Source organism: Schistocerca serialis, chromosome 11 (genome assembly GCF_023864345.2).
Source record: "Schistocerca serialis cubense isolate TAMUIC-IGC-003099 chromosome 11, iqSchSeri2.2, whole genome shotgun sequence".
Taxonomy (NCBI): Eukaryota; Metazoa; Arthropoda; class Insecta; order Orthoptera; family Acrididae; genus Schistocerca; species Schistocerca serialis.
In genome coordinates this window covers 196,772,489-196,796,660 of record NC_064648.1, presented here as the reverse complement: position 1 = coordinate 196,796,660, position 24,172 = coordinate 196,772,489, and the positions used below count along the sequence as shown (strand labels likewise).

The following is a 24,172-nucleotide window of genomic DNA, read 5'->3' as shown; positions in this document are numbered from 1 at the left end:
ACTTTCTTCTTCAGTAATAACCTTTTACAGAAATGAGGGATTGTCCAATTTTCACAAGAGGTTTTCCAGAGCATAAAGCAGAACATAATGTTAACTCATTGCTCACAATCAGCATTCATTGTGTGACCATAACTAAAACCCAAACAGTGTATTCCTAAGCTCAGTCCTTTCACTTAGTGATTTTGTATGGCAACCTGTCCAAGTTTATTTGAAGGACATACACATACCACATATCGTAAAAATAACATTTTTCATTTTTACAAACAAAGAAAGAAAAAACCGTCCTGAAACTTTTTTGACAGAAGGAGTGTTTTAAAATAATGTATATATGTAAAAGCTACTGATTATGGGAAAAAACGTGATACTTTCACAGCTACATCGTATTCTGCAGTCAGTGTGAAGTGCATGGCACAAAGTACTTCCTGTTGTAATAGGTATTGCTAAGTCTTCCAATTCCATTAGCTTGTATAAATCTGTTTGTACTGTGTTTAAAATGCAAAGTATTTATAGTAAAGTAAAGGGATATGTTACATCCAGAGAAATTATGCTGTTCGAGCAATGACATTTCTACAGACTAATAGTATGTTGACTGGGAAAATTCTTTAAAGGAATAAAAGACAGGATGTACATAAAGTTTGGGAACACGTTGAATTATTTATTGCACAAGAACTAAATATTGTAGAGATGTCATACATATGGCATTTTGAAGAGGAAATCTGAAAGTGTTCCCCCCCCCCCAAACATTCGATGTGTGAACCATGAGCGAGCTGGCAGATGTCAATATGGTAATCAAATTCCTGCCATACCCGTCTGAGCATTGCATTGTCGACTGTGGCAGTCACTTCCAGTATTCTCTCCCGGAGATCTCCTACATCACGTGGTAGAGGCGGTACATGTACCAGATCTTTAATGTCCCACAGAAAGAAATCACACCGAGTGACATCTGGGGATCTGGGAGGCCATTTCGAACTCCAACACAAGAAAGCTTGCTCCGCACCTGAACTCGCCATGTCTGCGACTGGCGCTGACTATCGGCAAATTACCAAACTACACTGTGGCGGTATAAGTGAAGAAAGAAAAAAAAAAAAAAAAAACTTTCAGGGTTTCTCTTCAAAATGACATATGTATGATATCTAACAGTGTTTGGTTTTTGTGCAATAAATAATTGAAAGTGTTCCCGGACTTTATGTACCTCCTGTATTTATGTCGGTGGATTAGCTTCCACCTAACACAAAACATGACACTGCAAATTGCCACCAGTTAAACAAAAAATTAAATGAATGCACTTCCTCCACAACTGACCTGACTACCTACATTCAAGGTTTAAACGTTACTGTCAGCTACTGACAAGTAACAGTATTGGCTATAAGGATGCACAAGTGGTGATATAACATAACAACAACTTTGTTACAGGTGTAGGGAAACATTTTCTGCAAAACACGGAAATCCACTCAAGTAAACATTAAGCTACCAATACAAGATAAACAGTGAATATCTGGTACAACTGAGTCAGTAGTAGCACTGTTAAAAATGGCAGCATTCCTGCTGATTCACTATATTTCATTTAGCGGGCATAATCACAGAGCATATTAAAAGGTTTAGTAACAGTTCATCCCAATGTATTATTTTCCTATAATTTCCTTGTTCCTTATTAAGCACTGTATTCAGCATTGAATAGTAGCTCTAGGAAGCTTTGGTCCTGATGCACCATATTGAACCTTCAGTAGATGGAGACTACTTCCTGCCATCTTTTCACTGTTTTCAGATTGCAACTGCTGCTTACATCTTCTTTGCACATTCCAACGATGTGAAAATACAGCCCGTGTGATGACCATTAAATGCAGTTTAGTGGACACCTTTTGTGTAACAAATTAAGTTATATTAACCAATAACAATAATAAAACCATGAGGAAGGAAGAATGGAGTAGGAGTCTATTGTTGAAGTGGTCTGCAGATTTACAGCACAGGTTATAAGTTATTATCTCAAAAAGTTTATTATTCTTTTCCCACATCACTAACACATTCTGTATACCACAGTTGTCACTATAATACTGCTAAATGCTCTCACTTATACACTAATATAAATTTTTTTCACTGAACACACATTCTCTTCATCACTTCTTGTTGCTGGAAGACATTTGAAAAGAGTACAAGCTTTTTGTGCAAATTAGACATTTAACAAGTAATCTACTGCAATGAACTGCAAAATTATCAATGACAGACAAAAGGCAATTACCAACAGCTCAATGGAGAAGTGCATTTTCTACATATGGTATTGTCTGTCTGTCTGTGTGTGTGTGTGTGTGTTGGCAATTGCCAAACACGCATTGCAATAACAATAATGGAAACCCATGTGCAGAAGAATTCATCCACACACACACACACACACACACACACACACACACACACACACACACACACGCCAATACAAACTGATTACAAAGTTCTGACCAGGAAACAGCTTCTCAGTTATTTCGGAAGTGGAAACACATTTATCTTCTTAAAACAACAAATTGCTAGCACATTTCTTTTAATCATAAGTACAACAATCACTGCACATCCACTCCTGCAGTTCCACAACACACACACACACACACACACACACACACACAGGGTAATAGGAGCCTAAGGATGCACCAGCATGTCAAAGTATTTTCCATTACCAGTTGCCATGTGCCACTACAATAAGACAGTCATACACGATCACATTACATTTTTATGTGCGGATAACTTAACAACAAGACATAGCCAATAATCACCAAACTACATTAGGAATGATTTAAATCAAGTTTTTCCTAAAGTGGCTCTTACTCCTTTCTGTTTGATACATCCCTATAGAGCTCATCAGTGTTCTTTCCCCAACCAATGGATATTCAAAAACCTCAATGTAATACTTGATGAGAGTTTTTTTATTATTTATTTTTCATTTTTTATTTATTTATCTGTACATTTTGGTTGCCATGCTATCACAATAAATAGCAGCCTGCAAGAAATACCATGTGGAATAATCTGATAAAGGAAAGCTTTAAAAAAAGAAGGGGTTCACCACAAGTATTTACCTTTGGGAATGATTTACTACGAGTTTTGAGTGTGATGTGTCTTTTTACAGATATGTAAGATGAACAGCCAGTGGAGAAGTAGGAGAGCAAAGGACAGACATGTTAGATATATGGAGCCGTCTTTAGATGGCAGAGGTACCACTGCCTGTCAAGAGCAGCCAGGGTATTCCACCAACAGGATACATCCTTCAAATACCATTACGACATGCCACTACTCCTGCATTGGTCCTATAATTGATGGAGGTATGTTATGAACCATATTAGAATGTCCTGAAGCCTGTTAGGATGTAAGATCAGTACCAAGAATGTTGTACACTGATCAAGGAACGTCTACACCATCAACCCAATACAGAAATGAAACATATGGCACAGGACATGAGATAATCCAAGAGAACCAACATTTGGTTCAAAGGTTACAGAAGAAGGCTGCTCTCAGTTCTTATGACGTGGATCACCCAGCGTCAGAGGAATACGAGAAGATTAATTGGATACAATAGAAAATTTTCCCCAAATATGCCAATGGAGCAAAGTACAGCTTTCGTATATTAATTCCCCACAATTTACGTTACCCAAAATTTATTTTCTTATTTTAACACTTATCCAAAACATTCCACTTGTATTGGCAAGTTCTTGGCCTCACACAACTTCACTTAATCTGCACAAGTCCTCTTTATGAAATGATATGCTTGTGATTGTTTTACTATTGCAACAAACATTTTCAACAAAGAGTTCAGCATTACACAATACCTCCCAACTCCTGGCCACATAAGCGTAATCAGTGAGCTTCCAACAAATTTGCCTACAGTAATAATTAGGACTTCAAGTACAAAATAGTGGATCTTTCTCGTGAGTTGTAGCCACTTGTGTCCTCACATTTCAATGGAACTCACATAAACACAAGTATGGCAACACAAGACCGCCCGGTTTGGTAACAGCACTACATAACAGCTAACAGTTCCAGGCAAAGATCCAGCTGAGGTAACTGCATTTCTGTTGAGCCAATGCTCTGTTTTAGACTGAGTGTAGTATAACAGGTTGGTAGATGGAGTTGGAGTGAAACCTGTAGTTTTAAAGAGAATTCTGTTCAAATGTTGGGAGGATCGTCAGCAAGCAAACTGGGAATTAGTGGGAGGCACATGGAAGCCAATAGCTACACAAATAAGTGGATGACATTAGAAAATTACAAGCAGCAGCAGTAGGAATGGATGTGGGTGAAAATTTGTAAGGTGTGGCAAAGTGAAGAGGCAGCTTTTATTTAGTAGTGGGTGTCAAATGGATGGTGATGAAGAATGAAAGTGAGGACTGATGGTCAGGGGCAATAGCGGAGAGTAATGACAGTCTTAAATAACTGCTAAAAGCGGGTAAGTTGCCAGTATTTGTGACAGTATTTATGAAACTTAATATTCCATTTTTTTAATTTTTTCTTGAGAATTAATTAATTTGAAACAAACTCATGCACAGTACACTCAAGTAGGGACTCATCTCATTTTCTGCCATTAAAAGAAGGGTTTTCATGTTTAAATGTGTCCCTAAGATCCTTGAAGATGACCCACATTAAGTACATCTGAGAAAACCAGTATCACAGTAGCCATGGCTGAAACCCAAATTTTCACCACCCTGTTACATCTCTAATCCACAGTTAGAGTGGTTAAAAAAATCCTGTCTCCAAAAAGTTTATGGCAGAAAGAGTTTCTGTCATCTGACACAGGTTATTTTTGTGAGAAAGCTAGCATGAATTCAAAGTCATTCATTGCTTCACTACCTGACCATCATAGCTTACCTTCAACCCAACAGAGGCCATTTTCCCCCCCAATCAGGATTTCTCATTAATTTCCTTTGTGAAGAATCTAATTGTCATAGTACCAAATGACTAGGATACAGTCATTACTTCCTCTATACAATATCCGGTACCCTTCAGTATCTGTAATATAGAGTAGTCCTCCATGTGGGAAGAAGCTGTTGCTCAGCCTTTCATATGTCCAGTGAAAAAACATGACAATCACAAAATATTGAGAATGTATGCAACTACAGTATGTGCCAGAACTGCTATGCATATCTTCAAGATCTATTGCACTCTGGAACAAAATGAAGTCTCTTCAACTGTTTACCAGAAGGAGATCGAAATTATTAAGTCAGAAGCCCACCTCAAATTCATCTCTCCTTTCTCAACCCAAAACTTCAACACAGTGATAGCTTTGGGACAGTAATTTTTGAGAACAATTTTCTTGAACAGTAGTTTTCCTTAATACTTTAAAATGTACATAAACAGTCTCGACCACAAGAACCGTTATTTTTGTGGTTGCTAGTTTCCTTCTGTTACTATCTGATGGTAGGTGGTATGGACTCCACAAAACTCCGCAGTTGACATTAATGCATTTTGTAATGCCTGCTCTGTTCTCTGCCAACACCTGTCAGCATTATATGTGGTCTGAAGGTGGTCAGTAACTGACAGAAACCAGTAACTACAAAAATAAAGTTTTTTGCAGTCGAGACTGTTTATGTTCATTTTTAAGCTCTGGGACAAGTAGAAAATTGACCAAAGTTGGTAGTGAGTGAGTCTGACAACACTAGTTGCGAGGCAACATAAATGGCAGAGTTTTCTGCATTTCTAATGTAATTTTTGTTTTTTTAGGAACTTGATATGTTCCATGCATGATTTTGTGACAAGACATTCATCACTGAGGACTGTATTTTATTACAATATTTATTTTTGTTAGGACACAAATTACATTACTTGAGATGCCAAAGGCACATGCTAGTAGGATTAGGAAGTAACATACAAAATGTAATGAGACGAGACAGCAGACAGTAAGATTGAGAAGATTTTAGTTGCTGGCAAATTTTTTGGGGTTGTACTTTCATGGTCCACAAATGTTTTTGGCCCTGACATGTCATATAGAGCAGAGTCAGATATCTCCACAGCTGCTTCTGATTCTGCCATGTCTTGCTGAGACTCAGGTCAGTCATGTGACACAAATATTGTGAAAAGTGGGCATGGTACGTGTTTTAATGTGATTGACAGACATCCAGCAAAGATGAAACTTAACTATTGATTCTTTGCAGCTACTGTTCATCAAGAAATTAATAGTGGACAAAGAACAGCAGAATTAGTACAGATCATTGACCAAAGTGTCCCTGCATAACACTGGTATTTAAAATTGTGACAGTGCATCTATGCCATTGTTTAAAACATGCATCAAAGCCAGTTTGGAATAATTCAGTATTTTGCTTCTTGACCCACCGTTTTAAAGCTGATTTTATGTCATCCATGAACCAAGCGTGCGGTGATGCTGCAGTCAACACCAGCTGTGTGTGGTACTGCGTGAAAGAGTTGGGTTACAGAGAAACAGATACCGCTGTGCCAACATATGTCACAGATGTCAATTGAGAATGTGTTGTTGATGTGATTCACAGTGACAGACATGGTGACAAAAATAGGTTAAGAAGCAAAAGTGTGACTTTTTTTCCCCCAAATTGGTTTTGATGCCTGGGTTCAATGATGGTGCAAATGTGTATAAATGCATGGCAACTTTGTTGAATAGTTGTGTTGTCTAGAGGGCTATGATCTGTAACAATTCCAGTGCTGTATGTTCATTATTAAATATTTTTATCAATCCACATACCACTAAGTCTCGTGGCTTCTTTTCTGTTAAAATCATCCACGTATTTATGTACTTTGATGGCTTCTCTATATAGCTGTGGACAACATTTCATCACTGTATATGAAATATTTGTATTTACATCTCTTTCCAATGCCTAACTCTTCATTTGGCAAAACAAAGTGGCACCGGGAGCATCTCTGAAGATGTCAAAACACAGCTCTGGACAAAATGCGAGACCTAAAATGTTAACCACACAAGTTGGAAGATTCGTTAGCAACTATGACAACTGCCCATGAAAGCATTAACTGTGTGCTGAGCAGGTTTTACCACTGTCTTGAAAAAGTTTATTTTTGAATGGGGATAGTTTTGTAACCCACACCTATTTCACTGGTGGTGCAATCAGTGTACCCCCTGCAAATCCTATAGCCACTCAGTGGGAACTGAAGACAGTGTTAACTAGTAGACAGATTACCAGAGACAGGATGCAACTTTAATGAAAGACAGAGGGGCTATATATTGAAAGATGTTCGGCCAAGGGATGACGACATGCGGAATGTGATGTCGATGGTGCCAAATTGTGGAGGATGATGTAATACTTAACACTAAAAAATAAATCGGCCTGACATTTATTTGGATGCTGTTGGTCCCTTTGCCACATTTTCCAAAATATGAAGTGATGACAGTTTTGGATGGATTATATAACTAGTGGAATACAAAAAGAAAACCACATAGGATTCAGAAGAGGTTCTAGGCAGTGGATGCACATACAGGTAAAGTAGTAAACACGTGGCTAATTTTTGCAGCTCTATACTTCATTCTGCAATGCAATGTTGTCACTGTTTTTCATCACAGCCAGAATTCTCTGAACACAATTTGCGTCCAAAACTTGCTGTGTTTTCCAGTAGAAAATGAACACAGTCTGTGGAATTTGAGTGCTTGGTAACAGTGTGCCTCGCACATTTTCACTCAGTGTTGGCCTGTGGCATAATCTTCACTCATTCATTAATTCACATACTGTGTACAGTAAATCCCATCATAGTGCAGAGCCTGCAGCAATGCGGGCTGATATGAATCATGGATCGCCAGGCAGAAGCAGCCAGTCTAGGAAACATCCACAAAGCACACTCACTACCAATTGAGGCTTTATCGCAGAGAAGCAGAGGTCAAAAAAGTACTTAGTCTATAGTGAGAATATTGAGTAAAGTGGAAAAACCAACATCAACAGATAAACATATGTTCACTCTTTTGTCTTATCTGAGGTAAATAATAATGAATTTAGGACAAACTGCCAAAATACTAGAAGTAAAAATGCGTTTCATGTAGACTATGAATCCTGACTGGGGTTTGGGACTGAGTTTTTTGTTCTGGTGAAAATGTTTTTGGAAGGTTGCCAACAGACATCAGGTAGAGAACTGGAAATCTCCAAATATTCAAAACTAAGGTGCAGTGGTACCATCACACTTACAGGTTATCAGAACAATGGAGTTTTAAATGCCCTAACACTGATAATTAGTCGGGTTTAACTATGGTCTAACACATACAGTCATGACATTCCGACTCATTTTTGTTATATATTGCAACAGCAGTGTTCCAAGCCAACAGAAAGCTACGTTTACAAATATGGTATCAGACTAGTGCAAACAGTACCATTTATGTTGATTTCTAACAGTTTTTACAATAGGGAACTTCATGTACTGCCATAAAAATAAGCACTAACTAAGAAAGAAAAAGAAGGAAGGGTGGGCGAGACCACATTTGTCTTTCTTTAGTTTCCTAAGGGCCTTGGGAGGTATAAAACAGTCCGTTACAGAATAGTTTGTTTATGTTTCCCTTATAACCTACAGATATTTGCTGAAACATGTTTTTTTTTAACCCTTAACCCAAACCAATGGTCTCTCAGACCCATCATTCATTTTAAACATTCATTCTAAAACATGTGGCAACATTCAACAATGAGCTTGACTTTGTCAGCCTAGCAATAAGACATATCATTTCGAAGTTAGTGCAAAATTGAGTGCCTTTGTGACCACGTTTCACATTATGTATAATAATTAGGTAGGTCCAACACACTGCATGTTTCTAGTCAGTACATATTTTGCTTTCAGTTGATATTTTGGATATTCTTACTTTATAGTATTTTATTATATGTGTGAATTTATGCTATTTTTAGCTTCAGCATGCAGCAACTTTATAAGAAAACAAAGGGGTCTGCAGTTGAACCAAAGAAGAGGAAGCAGAAAATGGGAAAAACGATAACATTTTTGATGATTCTAGTATCGATTCTGACTTTGTAGTAGCTGATGGTCACCACAAAACAGGAGTGGTATAATAAAGATATTGCTTTACTGGAAGCAGAGCCTGTTTGAATTGTACCACAGCTAATTACTCACAGCAAACACAGTAATTTTATGGCAAAGATAATTTCAAGTAGAAACATTCAGTCTGTTACAGCAAGAAAAACAGCTCAGGATAATATTTTGGAAAGAGGAATGGTTCTACTAAAAGCAAAAATCGAATTTTGGTGCAAATGCCTATTAAATCTCAAACACAGGAGAATTTATTTGATGACACCTTAGAGGCATACCAAATGATAGAATGGAAAAGAAGAAGATGTGTACAAAGTACCCAGCATAAAAAAAGGAACTGGTGGTCTCATAAGTGCATCAATCGTGCTCAGCCAACATTCATGGAATGCAATAGGAAGATGTGCATCGAGTGTGAAAAAGTTCTCTGAATTGCTTTTGTTTGCATTTTCTGCAATCTTTCATTTATACTCATGTACATCGTGACTGATGTCACAATATTAAATCATTTCAAGATTCTTACTAAATGACTGCACATATGTTTTGTATTCATTTTGAATACTGTAAGTTCTCAATAGTATTGCATCTACTCGTAATATGAAACAGTTGACTATTCACTTAATTTTTGTCAGCTAATGTGGGGATATGTGATAACAATATTACAAGCTTTAGGAGACATGTTTCTCGTTACATACTTGAGAGATGTTTTGAGTTAAAGTCTTAACCCTTTTAGTGCCAAATACGATCTGATCGTGATCCAGATTTTCGGCGAAAAATGCCAGTAACGATCTGATCGTGATGCCTTTCTCATTCATTTTTTCCGCACTTGAAAGCAAAGTTGTTAGTATTTCCTAGCGAATGAGAAAGGCATCATGATCAGATCGTTACTGGCATTTTTCGCCGAAAATCTGGATCACGATCAGATCGTATTTGACACTAAAAGGGTTAAGAACAAAAAGTACTAGTAAACAGCAGAAGAACTGACTTTTTGCAGAAAGACACCCATGTTGAGTATCTACTCAATTATGTTAACTCTTTTCATTACAGTTCCAATCAAATCAGAGAATATGTAATGTAGGAAAGCTATTTGGAACGCAATACCTGCATTATTTAATGTACTACATATGCCTCCACAGATGCAGCTGAAGGTGAAACCACACAGACATTACAATAAAATGCCAAAAGCAATAATCCTGCAGGATTTCTTGCTGCAATGTGCACTAGTGTTGTTCCAGCTTGCAGACAGTAACAGTTCCCACAGCAATGAATATCATGACCGTATATGTTAAACTGCGCTTTAACTTTAATGTTCTGTAGACAGCTGACACTGTTCTGTGCAAATTTACTCAAAACTATTAGATAAAAACAGCAGCTAGTAGTATGATAAGAAGATCAGTAATTTCCTTTAAAAAATAATAATGTTGCTAATGTCCAACTACATTCTGCCAAACAAAATTCTAGAAACTAAATACAAAACAATTAAAGTGTTTCTCGAGTCAAATATTTGGATAAATTGTTCTAGGAACTAGTTTTGAAAACACTATGGATGTAGCCCACTGACAAAGTATTTAAAATGGGCAAAGAGGCGCTGAGGAAATATAGAAGAGAAGAAAGTAATCACAAATTATTTTGTTAATAAAAGGATGGATGAAGGAGCAAACAAGGAGATTCTAAATTAGATCAATATTTCTTCACATGTAAAAATATGCACTAAACTTCTATGGGATATTAAAAGAATAGAGTCAACCAGATTAACCAGGTAAGTTGTGGAGCTCTACAAAACCAGCAGTAAAGCTAGAATACAGACAATGGAACTTATCATGACAGTAAAGATGACTTGAAAAAAGCAGGGATAACACAACAGCCAATGTTCGACACATTTCATGTCTCTACGCACACCTTTTAATGAATACTTTAACTCACTCCATACCCCTAATGTGGACCCAGAACAAAATGGGTGAATGAATGGATGAAAAACATGTTTACCACTAAATTCTTTTTACACTGTACAAGTTGAACCCACATTAGAAATACCATATTTGTTGATTTCTTTGCCATTGATGCAATATGTGTTTGTATAAGTTCAGCCGTGATGGAAGTGGTGCAGATAGCAATGCAGTGTGTTGTATTGAGTTCTATTTAAACTGATGCATTATTCAAAAGAGTGAAGTACAGATGCAGCTCGATTTCGAATTACTCAATTTAATACAGGTGCCAAAAATCAGCTGACAGTGGGTGACTGAATGATGAAATAAATAAACATTTATATTTTAAAAAATTTTAAAGCTGAAATGGCAAAATGGTTTTAACCTTAAAAAAATTTACTTTGGCAAGGAACCCATAAACACAAGACAAGACAGATTCTTCTAAAGTGCAACGTGCTCTAGAAAAATAATTACAGTGCAGCAAATATGATGGAAAACGTACATGTGCAAATTTTTTGATTGGTTTGTATCTGTGACCTTTTATAGGCAACTAGTTTTATTTTGGAGGCATCTTTTCTATGCCATTCAACAATATTATTCAGCCATTTTTACACCATCCAATGCCTCCTCCCTTCTGTAGTATTGTTCTTCATCACACGATTATTGATTTCCTGGTCAGAACTTTTTCCAATATTGTAATAATTATTGTCATACTTTTGCTCACAGTTTACCAGGTAAGCAATTGCCCATATTTAATAAGTCCACTGAAATGTTACATTTGTGAAAGTTTCTACACTGCACAGCATTGCATCACCAGTTAACTTTAGCAACATTTTTCTGCCTCATATAATCTCTCCCACTCTCTTTGGCTGCTTCTGTCGAAGCTTCATGCACCTATAAAACTGATTTTGCAGTGCTTCATTATTTGCAGCAATTCAGCTGAACAGAAGAGAACTGAGAATAAAAAGCACAGCTATTACAAACTGAGGAATACTGAGTGTTTACAATTTTTTCCTTTTTTACAAAACTAGAAAATAAATGGACAAAGTTGTTGCAGCCTCTGTAGAGAAGGCTGGAATGTCTCAGGTTGGGAACCCACAGATCAGCACCTGCAACACAGTAACAGGGAAAACAAACAGTCACACATACTGGATTTCAAACATTCAGTTTACATGGTTGTGGGAAACATACAAGCTGTGTAAAGGGAAATTAAAGAAACCTTTGGAAAAGCTCAGAGGGCAAACTCATATTTAGCAAAGAAAGGAAGGCTGAAATGTGGAAGAAATATACAGAGGCAGTAGATGAACATGATATGGGAGATATGACATTGTGAGAAGAGTCTGACAGAGCATTCAAAGATGTAAGTGAAAACAAGGTACTTGGAAATAGATGAAATTCCCCCAGAAATACTGAGCTCCTTGGAAGAGTCAGCCATGACAAAACTATGCTGCCTGGTGTTCAAGACATATGATACAGGTGAAATACCCACAAACATAAAGAAAAATTTTATAACTGCTATTTCAAAAAAGGCAAGTGACAGGTTTGAAGGCAAATGACAGGTGTGATAATACTGAACCATAAGTTTAATAATTCATGACTGCAAACTACTGGCAAATTATTTATAGAAGAATGGAAAGAATCATACAAGCCAAATTGGAGGAGAATATTCTCTTTGAAGTTGCTAAGACAGCAGGAATAAAATTCAGGATGCAAAAGCTTACAGTCAGTAAAGAAACCAGAGTATAGTTATAGGAATTAAAAGGTGTGAGAGGAATGAGTCAGGGTTGCAGCAAACCAGACTGCAGTTACAAGAACTGAAGGACACAAAAGGAATGAGACCAGGTTGTAGCCTATCTCCCAAGTCACTCAGTTTGTACATTGAGCAACAGAAAACGAAACCCGACAATTTTGGACAGGGAATTAAAATTTAGGGAGCAGACAAAAAATTGAAGTTTATTGATAACATCATAATTGTCTCAGAGACAGCAAAGGACTAGGAGAATCAGACGAATGGAGTGGATAATGCCTTCAGAAGAGGCTACAAGGTGAACACCAACAAAAGTAAAGCAAGGCTAGTGCAATGTAGCCTAATTAAAAAAGGAGGGGTCAGGAATATTTTATTAGGAAATGAGACACTGAAAGCTACAGATGAGTTTTGCTATTTGGGCAGCAAAATAACCAAAGCAGACACGATGTCAAATGTAAATAGGATGATAAGTTTTCCCAAAAAAGAGAAATTTATTAACATCAAATACAAATTTAAGTGTTACGTCAGTCTGTTCTGAAAGTATCTCCCTTAAGTTCCACCCTGTATAGAAGTTTAATGTCAATGATATCGACTTCAGGGAAGAGACATGGTGCTATAGGAGAATTCTGAAGATTAGATGGATAGACTGGAAAACCAAATTATGGAAAAACCAAACTATGGAAAAAAAGAAAATTTATGGCACAACGTGACAGAAAGAGCAGTTTGATTGTGAGGCCTTAATCCTGAGGCAGCAATGAATTGTTGGAGGGGAGAATCTGCAGGGGAGGGAGGGAGAAATGGTAGAGCTTTGCTGCAGAAATAAGGCTGATACAAACCTAATCTCAATCTCTTTTACCATGAGAAAGCATGTTGCATATTTTATACTATTTTCATTATGTTCAGTCATGTATAACTGAAACTCATATCTACATCTACATCCATATTCTTCAATCCACTGTGAGGTGGACGGCAGAGGATACATAACATTGTACCAGTTATTAAACTTTCTTCCTGTTCCATTGATGTATGGAGTCCAGGAAGATTGATTGAATGCCTCTGTGCACGCAGTAATTATTCTAATCTTATCCTCACAGTCCCTATGTGAGTTATACATTTGGGATTGTAATATATCCCTAGAGTAATCATTTAAAGCTGGTTCTCGAAACTCTGTCAGTAGACATTCTGGGGATACTTTACACAGATCTTTGAGAGTCTTCCAGTTCAGGTCCTTCAGTATCTCTCTGACAATCTTCCACGGATTAAACAAACTTGTGATTATTCAAGCTGCCCTGCTCTGTATACAAGGTGACAACTATTGAACTATATGAAAAAAAGTTAAATTAATTACAAATTATGGCATGCATACACTTTACTCAACATGTAAATGTCACTACAGATATTTGGGTTTAGGTTATGACACGTTTGATATGTCTGCCAACATTGGCGATGATGTGACGCAGATAAATAGCAAAATTGTACATGATTTGCTGAATTGTCTGAACTTTGATGCTGTTGATGACCTCCGAAATGGCATTTTCCAGCTCGGCAATGGTTTTGGGGTTATTGTGTACACCTTGTCTTTAATATAGCCCCACAAAAAGCAGTCACATGTTTTCAGGTCCAGAGAACCTGAATGAGAGGAATGAGGCCCATGCCAGTGGCCTATGGGTACTCCAGAGCCAGAATGGGGTCCCCAAAGTGCTCCTCCAGGGCATCAAACACTCTCCTGCTTCCATGAGGTTAAGCTCTGTCTTGCATGAACCACCTCCTGACAAAATAGGGATCATTTTAGATAATGGGGACAAAATCGTTTTACAAAACATTCACATACTGTTAGGTAGTTACTGTGCCAGCAAGAGATACGGCACCGATTATTCCACGACTGGGCATTGCACACCAAACAGACACCCACTGAAGGTGAAGAGACTTCTCGATAATGAAATGCAGATTCTCAGTCCTCCCAAATGCACCAATTTTGCTTATTGACGGACTCATCTAAATGAAAATGCGCTTTTCCGTTAAACCGAACAATATTCAGATTGAAGTCCTGTTTGTCAGTTCTGTGGATAATAGTGCTGGTGAAACACAACCACTGTTCCATACCCTTGGGGCTTAATGGCTGACGGGTTTGAATTTTGTATGGGAAGAGACGCATGTTTCAACAACAATTCTCTCCGGTTGGTTCCCACCTGTTGTGCAGCTCATCTGATCAATTTCCTGTGGCCGGTTTGAAACACAACACACGTATCCTCGATGTTTTCAGCCTTTTTCGATGACCGATATTGCCGGCACTGTCTTCACGACACTACCCATTCTCTCAAATTTGCGAATCAAATTCTTGATTGTTAGCACACTTGGACTAGTTGTCTTCAGCTTGAACTCGGTTGCAAATTTCCTTCGGACCACAGCTGGGGTGTTATTGCTCGTATGGTAGGCCTTTACAAGTGCTATACACTCAGGCATGCTGTACTGTGACATTTTCATGTGCAAATGGTGAAAGACCTGTGTGTATCCACATACTAATTCCCATCATGCTCTGCAGCCAACCATGTAATTTGAACATCCTAATGCAAGCCATTCAGAAGTTCCAATGATTTTATTTCATATAGTTCAATAGCTGTCAGAATGTATGTTCAATATCTCCTGTTAATCCTGTCTGGTATGGGTCCCACACATGAGCAGTATTCTTGAACCAGCCACACAAGTGATTTGTAAGCTATCTCCTGTGTAGACTGAATGCATTTCAACAGTATTTTACCAATGAATCAAAGTCTAACAGCTGTTTTACCCACAAATGAGCCTGTATGAACATTCCATTACATATCCCTAAAAATCGTTACAACCAGGTATTTGTATGAGCTGGCCAATCTGAACTGTGGCTCATTGATATTATAGTAATAGGATAATGAGTTTTTTCATTTTGTCGAGTGCAAAATTTTACATTTTTGAACATGTAGAGAAAATTGCCAATCTCTGCATCACACTGAAATCTTATTAAGATCTAACTGAATATTTATCCCACTTTGTTTCAGATAGTACTTCATTATAGATAACTGCATCATCTGCAAAAATCCTGATTTTACTATTAATATTGTCTGCAAGGTCATTAACATACAACAAGAACAGCGAGGGTCCAACACACTTCCTTGGGGCACAGTCAAAATTACTTCTGCCTCTGACAACAACTCCACATCCGAGATAGCATGCTGTGTCCTTCTTACCAAAAAGTCCTCAATCCAGTCACAAATTTCACTTGATACCTCATATGATCATACTTTTGACAATAAGCAAAGCTGCAGTACTAAGTCAAATGCTTTTCAAAAATCAAGAAATATCACTTCCACCTGGTTTCCTTGATCCAAAGCTTTCAATATGTCATGTGAGAAAAGTGAAAGTTTGGTTTGAAAACCATGCTGTCTGGCATTGAGGAGGTCATTCTATTCAATGTACATCATTTTGTTTGAGCTCAGAATATGTTCTAAGATTCTACAACAAATTGATGTGAAGGATATTAGATGACATTTTTGTGGATCACTTCTACTACCTTTCTTGTAGATAGGTGTGACCTATAACTTTTTCCATGAATTGGACACAGTTTTTTGTTTGAGGGATCTACAATAGATTATACTTAGAAGATGGGCTGACTCAGCCAAATTCAGTATAGAATCTGACAGGGATACCATCGGGCCTGGAGCTTTGATCAGCTTTAACAATCTCAGCCATTTCTTAACACCACTGGCACCAATACTTCTTTCATTCATCTTTTCAGTGGTACAAGGACTGAATTGGAGCAATTCTCCTGGGTTTTACTTTGCAAAGGAAATTTGAAAATGTAGTTAAGCATTTCAGCTTTTGCTCTGCTACCCTCAATTTCAGTTCCTGTCTCATTCACTAGGGCTGGACGCTAACTTTGTGCATTAACAGCCTTTACACAGGAACAGAATCTCTTTGGTTTTTGTGAAATGTCATTTTCACAATATTCTGCTATGGTAGTCACTGAAGGCATCACTAGTTGATATCTTGACAGCCAAATGCATTTCATTCAGTATCTATCTATAGCCCTACTATTTGTTTTGCACCTATTATGCAGTAATCTTTGTTTGTTTAGAAGTTTCTTTGCGGTGACTGTATATCATAGAGTTTCCCTAATGGCAGTAAATAGACAACCATGACATAATTTACTTTTAGATATGCACTGTGAAGTGTTGGATGAAACTTCAGCCTATTCCCCTGGCATGTTTCACTCAGACTTGCATTTCTTCTTAAAATTCAAAGTTGCTCTTGTTCATCAGCATTTTTCACCTAACACAGAAACAACTCCAGCTGTGGAAGAGAACCCTTCCAATGGTACACTACAAAGATGAAATTTCACTGGATGAAATATGTTAATGTTAAAGAAGATTATGTTGAAAAACATTCTGTAAACATAAATGCACGTTTTTCAGTATGAGGCAGAGAACTTTCGAGACCTCCCTCCTATCTTCACTGATTTCATCTCTACTGATTACACTTATTACACATTTCAGTTAATTCTGAAGTTCATTATGAAGTGCACAGCAGAAGACACAGCCCACTGTACCACATATTTACATTTCATCCTGCTCCATTACCTCATACAATTCTGTCTGTATTATGTCTGAAATACAAAGTCTTATTTGTGAGGTAAGGGAGATTGTTACACACAGAGAAATAATCCATTTTAAAAATGACATTCCTATAGCGTGACTATATCAAAACTATGGAAATGCTGGAAAGGCCTTATTTCAGTGGATAAAAAGTGATATTATTGGTTTGTCCAATGCATGATATCTGTATGTAATTACTGATGCAAGGGGATGGGAGATTGTCACCCCCAAGGAAGTTGCATCACAGGAATGCCATTTTTGAAAATGCAGTGAATGGAAAGAGTAATGACTCAAGAAATAAACTCTGGAATTTTGGTGTATGGAGTTATTACTCCTTCTATGAAAGCAGGCAACAAATGTTCATTACATTGAGGTATTAAGTGGTGTGATTCATTACCATTTGGAAAGCAAGTATTCATTTATTTGCATACCATATTATATATATATATATATATATATATATATATATATATATATATATATATATATATATATATATATATATATATTTCTTTTCACACATTTTGTAATTCTTCCATGAGGTCTTCCATGAGATCCTATAGCTCTGATATTTTGCTTTCATGGACTTTTACATGCTTGTAGTATTGTGATTCTTCACTGAATAACTGTCTATTAAAGTTGGAAATCTGCTGCTTGCTTTAGAAAATATGTTGCTCTGACATCCACAAATCCACAAAAATATTTATATAATATGGCACCAGGTGGTGGTGATGAAAGGACTAATGCACATATAGCTGAGCACGACCTCACAAATTAAGTTCTGACACAGGTAAACAAGAAAAATTATCCATTCAGTATACTCTGTGACCTTGCTACAGTCTGTGACATCATGCCTTCTACAAATGGCATCTAACCTTCAGAATAGAAAGTAGAGGGTCACACTGGTGCACTTAGACACAAGAACGAAACAAACTTGACAATTGTACAACATCAAATGTGGGTCCCATAAGTGACAGTACCAGGTCTGTTGTTTATCTTAGGTCAAATTATGATGATCCCTCAAGTACAGGGAACAAAAATTCATGGTCACATGCCATGTGGATTCACCTTTCAGCTCACAGCAGTCCCCACTGTACTCTGTCGACATCACACTGGGGCGACGTGGTGGCCATCTATGCCATTGAGCAGCTCCTCTTGGGTCTTGGTGTCTGCAGCTGGTCCCACACCATTGGACAGGTCACCGGCCACACGTGTCAGCTGCAGCGAGTTGGAGCACTGCACACAGATATATACTGGCTGTACCCACTGACTGTACTAGAGCCAAATATGAAAAACTTTAAACTGTCAATATTTTATGGAACTTTTCCAAGGCCTTCAGATGCACAGATCATTTAATTCTACAAGAGAAACTATAAAATGTTGCATTGTGAATAGAGTCTTGTCTCAAGGACAGAAAACAGACCACATTAACAAATTGTAATACAGGAATAAAACCAAATTCACAGTGAGAAAAACACTAAGTATGGAGATCCACAAGGTTCAGTATTTGGCCCACTACTGTTTTGACCTAAATAAAATGTGATATAGAGGTTGTTGAGCAATATTTCTGAGCGTTTTGGTATGAGAAATCCATGCTATCCAGTGGCTTGTTACAGAATAACTGCATCTAGTTTGACACTTTACACAAATTTTTTTCATATCTGGATTGGGCTGTGCACTAAGCTTTTATTTGATTCAGCTGCTATATTCGGGACCTAATTGTTAAATATTGTATATTGTACTGTCATGGTAAGCTATTTGGACGTCACTTATAACTCCCTGCAACTGACTTTATGAGAATATAATGATTTCAAAGCAATCTAATAAACAGGACATTGAACTTACAGAGACACAGAACTACACTGTCCACTGGTTGTAGCTTTTCTGATCTGGTATGAAGATATTATGATATGGTTTGCCATCCATGTGAGAATATTTCATTATAGCATCACTGTATTGTTCCTTCCACTGCATTCAGTGAACCTTCACACTAGATGTATTGGCCAACTCGATCCATACTACTCTGCACCACTGTTAACATACAGCTAACACTGCCAGAAAAGCAACCTGAGAAAGTACTGAGCTGTTTGAAAATCCAGCTTGAGGGCAAGGACTAAAATGGACATTATTGACGTTGGCAGCAAGAATTGTGAGCAAATTGAACAAATTTGTTTCCAAACAAGACACACAGTGCATAAAATAAATGTTGGGTTGCAAATGTCTATGATATGCAGACATTTGCAGCACAACCACATCACAATACCTTCACAGCAGGCCAGAAAAGCTACACCCAGGCCTATCACTGAAGCCTGTTTGTGTACAGCGTAGTTTTGCCTTTCTTTAAGTTTACAGTCCTGTTAGTTTGGTTACTCTGAAATCTTCTTCTTCTTCTTCTTCTTCTTCTACTACTACTACTACTACTACGTAAGTCAGATGCTGGAAGTTATAAGTGAACTTTAAGTAACTTTCAACAATAAGTACAATGTAGAGTAGTTAACAGTAACTTTCTGAATATAGTGGGTAAGTTAAATAAAAACTTAGTTTCTCCAGGGAATTATCTAATTCTCTTAGGAAATGGCTTTCAAAGACTGCTATCTGAAATACACCTCTATGATACTGGAAAGGTGGAGATTCAGTCACTGAGTAAATAAGTGAAGACTAAGAACTCTCAGGTACATGATGGATTATCTAGCGGAATACTAAAGCAATGTGCTGCCTATTTTGGTCCAGTACATGGCCAAATTTGTAATTCTTCTTTTAGGAATGTTTAGTTTCCTGAATGATTAAAGAACTCAACAGTGAAACCACTTTATAAAAAAAAAGAGAGAAAAGGATAATGGAGACAAATTCACATTTCAGTGCCAATGGCTTTTCAGAAGGAGTTTAAAAAAATTAATAAGTAGCAATAATATTTTGTCTAATTCAAGTAATTGTGCAACTGAGAATTTGCAGAAGTGACTTTATACTGGCTGACAAACCCAGTGACTGTACATGGTTGTGCACGAACTGACCTCTGCTCTGTAGCAGCAGCTATTTACAGATGCATATAAATCTGTCTTTACAGAACAATAAATTATGTATAAGATTTTTGAAAACATAGTCAGTGATCTTAAAAGTAGTTAAAATCAAGACTCTTTTAAATTTTAATTTTAATAAACTATGCAGTTGTTGAATTTCAACAGTAACATAAAAGACAGAAAAGTAGAGAAAACATATATACATTAAGCAATTAAGTTATTTTGATTAACAACTAGCTGGATGCACAAAAAACAGCACATGTAGCTGGTTCTAGTTTTATGAGCAAAATTTTAAGCGTGTACTAGGATTGTGTGGAAGAAAACATTGAGATTTGAGGGGTCTCACTAAAATCCATCATCCTGGTGCTGTAGGGAACAGAACACCATGTTATAGTAAAAGTAGCTTCTTTTCCACATTTTCAAAGGTCTAAACGAAAAAATTTTACTGTGCAATCAAGTTTTGAACACAAGCACAACTGTTCAGAAGAGGAAAGTTTACACTTTTATCACAAATGCAATGTAGAATGAAATGAGTCAGTTCTTAATTGCAAAAGCCAGAGAATCTGAAATCTGTTCAATACTGCCCCACCTACCACAAATGAAAAGAAAGTTTCAGGTAAACCCTAGGTATTTTTTGGCATAGACTCCAAATCTGCGATGAAATCAAGATTTCCATTTGAAAATAAAAAATTGACCACTGCATTGTGGGAATGGAAGTTAGTGGGTAGCACATATATATGTCCCCTTTGAAAACATTAACTTTTTATCTGGAACATTTTTTTCATACAATTCACACTTTTTGGAGCTATTCAGTTGTTCTATGCCAAAACAAACACCCTACCCATTATATACAGGGTGTTTAAACGTAGTGCCATATATTCCTACACGAGTTAGTATTGGTGAATAATAGAAGGAAAGTACTTATTTTGATATGTCCAAAAATCAATACCTGTTATAATATGAGCTGTTGAAAATCCACAGTTCACAGACTGTATTTTATTTACAGATGAGGCAGAATTCACAAGAGATGCCATAGTAAATTATTACACTATGCATGTATGGACCAATGCAATACTTGAGCAATCACAGTGATAAGGCATCAGGATCACTTCAGAATGAATGTACGGGTGGGAATTGTCAGTGAAAGGCTCTTAGGGTCATAGACTTTACCAAACAGTTAAACAGGTGCCACATATCTGAGTTTTCTGTACAATAAATTATTAGCGCTAATGGAGAACATTACCATTACAGAATGATGACTGTTTTATGCATGACAGGTCACCACCCAATTTTCTACAGATTGTGTAACAGTATCTCACTGCAATGTTCATGGGTAATGGATTGACTGGGGAGGTCCAGTACCACGGTCCCCTCATTGACCAAATCTGAATCCATTGGATTTCTGGCTCTGGGGATATTTAACAACATTGATGTATGCCCAACCCATCAACAATGTCCAGATGTTGCAGTAGCACGTGACCAATGCACAAAACACAATCCAAATGGTGCTCCGTATATCTGAAAGAATGCCGATTCACTGTGAAGTAGCACTGAAGGATGCATCAGAATGCATGGTAAGCGCATGCCTGTAGCATATACTTCTATGTAACACACATATGGGAATGAGAGGACACATTGAGCCATATCTCAACAGATACTGGTTTCCGGACACATCTTTTATTCCGTTTTTGACCAATATTAGCTCCTATAGGTATATGTAACAATTTTCTATAATACCCTGTATATGTAATGGATGACATCACAGTAAGTGGAGGAACTGTACATCACTACATTCTGCCATGTCTAAATATAATATGTCAGGCTTTTACTTTCTTCCCATTTTATTATCAGTTTCTTGGTAGTTCTCCTTTTACCTTTAGTTGCCTTGTTTGCAGGAATATTGAGCTTTTTGGTCACCCCGACACCGCTATATGCGATCCAACACGACACACGGCATTTCCGGTAAGCTCAATCTCTCTGGTGAGCGAGACGACCATTGACAAATGGTCGGCATATATAGTGGAGCCATTCGTCTGACTCTCAGCGTCCATTTAGTCACAGAGCATGTTGTGTAGCTACATCATAGAAGCTGAGTTGTCACATCGGCCCCAGTGGGGTCACAGCAGAATGGCTCATGTGACTTTTTTTAAAACTAAGTGCCAAGATTAGTCTCTTGAGAGCCATTTAGGCCACTAGACTAAATAGATTCTGCAGTCGAGAAAGACACTTTATAATTTAATAATAAAACTAAATAAATTAAGTTTAATAATAAAGTTAAGGACAAAAGAGATAAAGCTAGTGTTCTTTATCCCACAGAATCTTGGTCAAACACATGTAAATAAATAGTATGTGGCCTGTGAAAAGTACGACACTGCTGGTATATATCGCATCAGTTGTGACAATTGTCCTGCCAGGTATGTGTGGCAGACTGGCAGAGGGTCTGCTATTACGTTTCGAGAACACGATAGTCTGAGAAATTTGAGGTCTACTTTAAGTAGCCACTTATGTGATTCTGGCCACTCCATAACAGGTGTAGTCAATAATTTAAAGGTCTTACACAGAGAAGTGAAGGACTAGATCTTTAAAGGAAGAGATTGAAATTATGTGGAGTCTAAAGCTATACCCCAAACACATCCTTAACAATCAGCTGGAGTTAGGACGTTACAATATACTGTCTAACTTTGATTACCTTTCAAAGATGTAGTGTCATATTTGCTTGGTTATTGATCCTGGGCTTGTTGTTACATGTTCTTACATCTGGTCTATTTGGTTTTACAATTTTTTTGCCGACATATTTTATAATTTATATGATTATGCTGTGTAACAGAGGCCTCAAACATTCCCAATATATTTTGATTGAATAAAAATGTTTGTAGCTTTCCCTGCTATGTGCACGGTGATGCTAGTGCCCTCCATGATACACATGAACACACTGGCACACTGAGCAGGGTGAAGCATTGCTGTCTGCAGCTTCCCATTATGAAGTGAGGATTCATAACCAGGGGCGTTCAATGCATCTAGCTGGGGCTTTTACTTTTCTTGTTTTGTTATTTTGCTCTTTTCACTGTAGGTAGGTGCACATTTAATATTTCAGTTTTCAACCTGTCAATTTGAATTACGACATCCCGCTTGTTGTGGGTAACAGTACTTTACTTTGAGATGTCGTCCCCCACTCCTTTTTGTATCAGGGGTTAAACATTTCACTGATGTGTATTTCATATTGGTTGTCATCAGCATAGGTTATTAGGATAGCTATCTGTTTATCATAATGTTCATTGTACATTTCCTATCTTGTACACCTGAAGATGTGATTTTAAATCACGAAAGTTTGTGTGTTCCCATAATAGTTCATATACAAGTGAAAGAGGTTTATTTCAGAAACACTTCATAATTAACTCCACCACTAAAACAGCTTTTAATTCAACAGTAAATGTGTCTCCAAACAGATTATATCTGAAATTGACTGCCTAATCACTTGTCAGGGCATCGCTCAGCTGGAGACAGTGCTGCCACTGTTACCACTGCCACTCACCCTGTGCCCTCTCCTCGCGAGCAGCGCCCTCCGGACTGGCGGCACGAAGAGGTCGGGGTCTGGCGGCGGCACGCTGCGGTCCCCCTCGCAGGTGACGCCCGCCACCCACGATGCGACGGCGCCCACGACGAGTGTCAGCAGGGATCCCAGCACGACAACCCACAGGTACGACACGCGGTACAGGTAGAAGTACTCGCTGAAATGTGGGGGATAATACGTATTGTACATACGTGTAACATGTGGATCCCAGGAGTGGGGTGCGTGTGACATCACGATATAACTGCCGATGTTCTTTTTGTGGTCTTCAGTCCAGAGACTGGTTTGATGCAGCTCTCCGTGCTACTCTAACCTGTGCAAGCTTC

The 24,172-nt window shown here is 37.7% G+C and overlaps 2 protein-coding genes across 4 annotated transcripts in view; both read right to left on the bottom strand.

Annotated features, from left to right (window-relative positions):
- The window catches only part of LOC126426749 (putative sodium-dependent multivitamin transporter), a 374,153-nt gene that overhangs the window by 294,088 nt on the left and 55,893 nt on the right, over window positions 1-24,172 (bottom strand). The gene's annotated exons all lie outside the window — the stretch shown is intronic.
- Window positions 1-24,172, bottom strand: part of LOC126426754 (putative sodium-dependent multivitamin transporter) — a 45,597-nt gene that overhangs the window by 10,737 nt on the left and 10,688 nt on the right. Inside the window, exons 3-5 of one of the 3 annotated variants that reach the window (XM_050088740.1) lie at window positions 23,811-24,006; window positions 18,330-18,497; window positions 11,324-11,998 (exon numbers count right to left, since the gene is read on the bottom strand). In XM_050088740.1, the coding sequence (XP_049944697.1) occupies window positions 18,369-18,497; window positions 23,811-24,006 (325 nt within the window). In that variant the 3' untranslated portion in view covers window positions 11,324-11,998; window positions 18,330-18,368. Of the gene's footprint in view, window positions 1-11,323; window positions 11,999-18,329; window positions 18,498-23,810; window positions 24,007-24,172 lie in introns of those variants that run through there. The other 2 variants (XM_050088741.1, XM_050088742.1) reach the window with 2 other exon arrangements.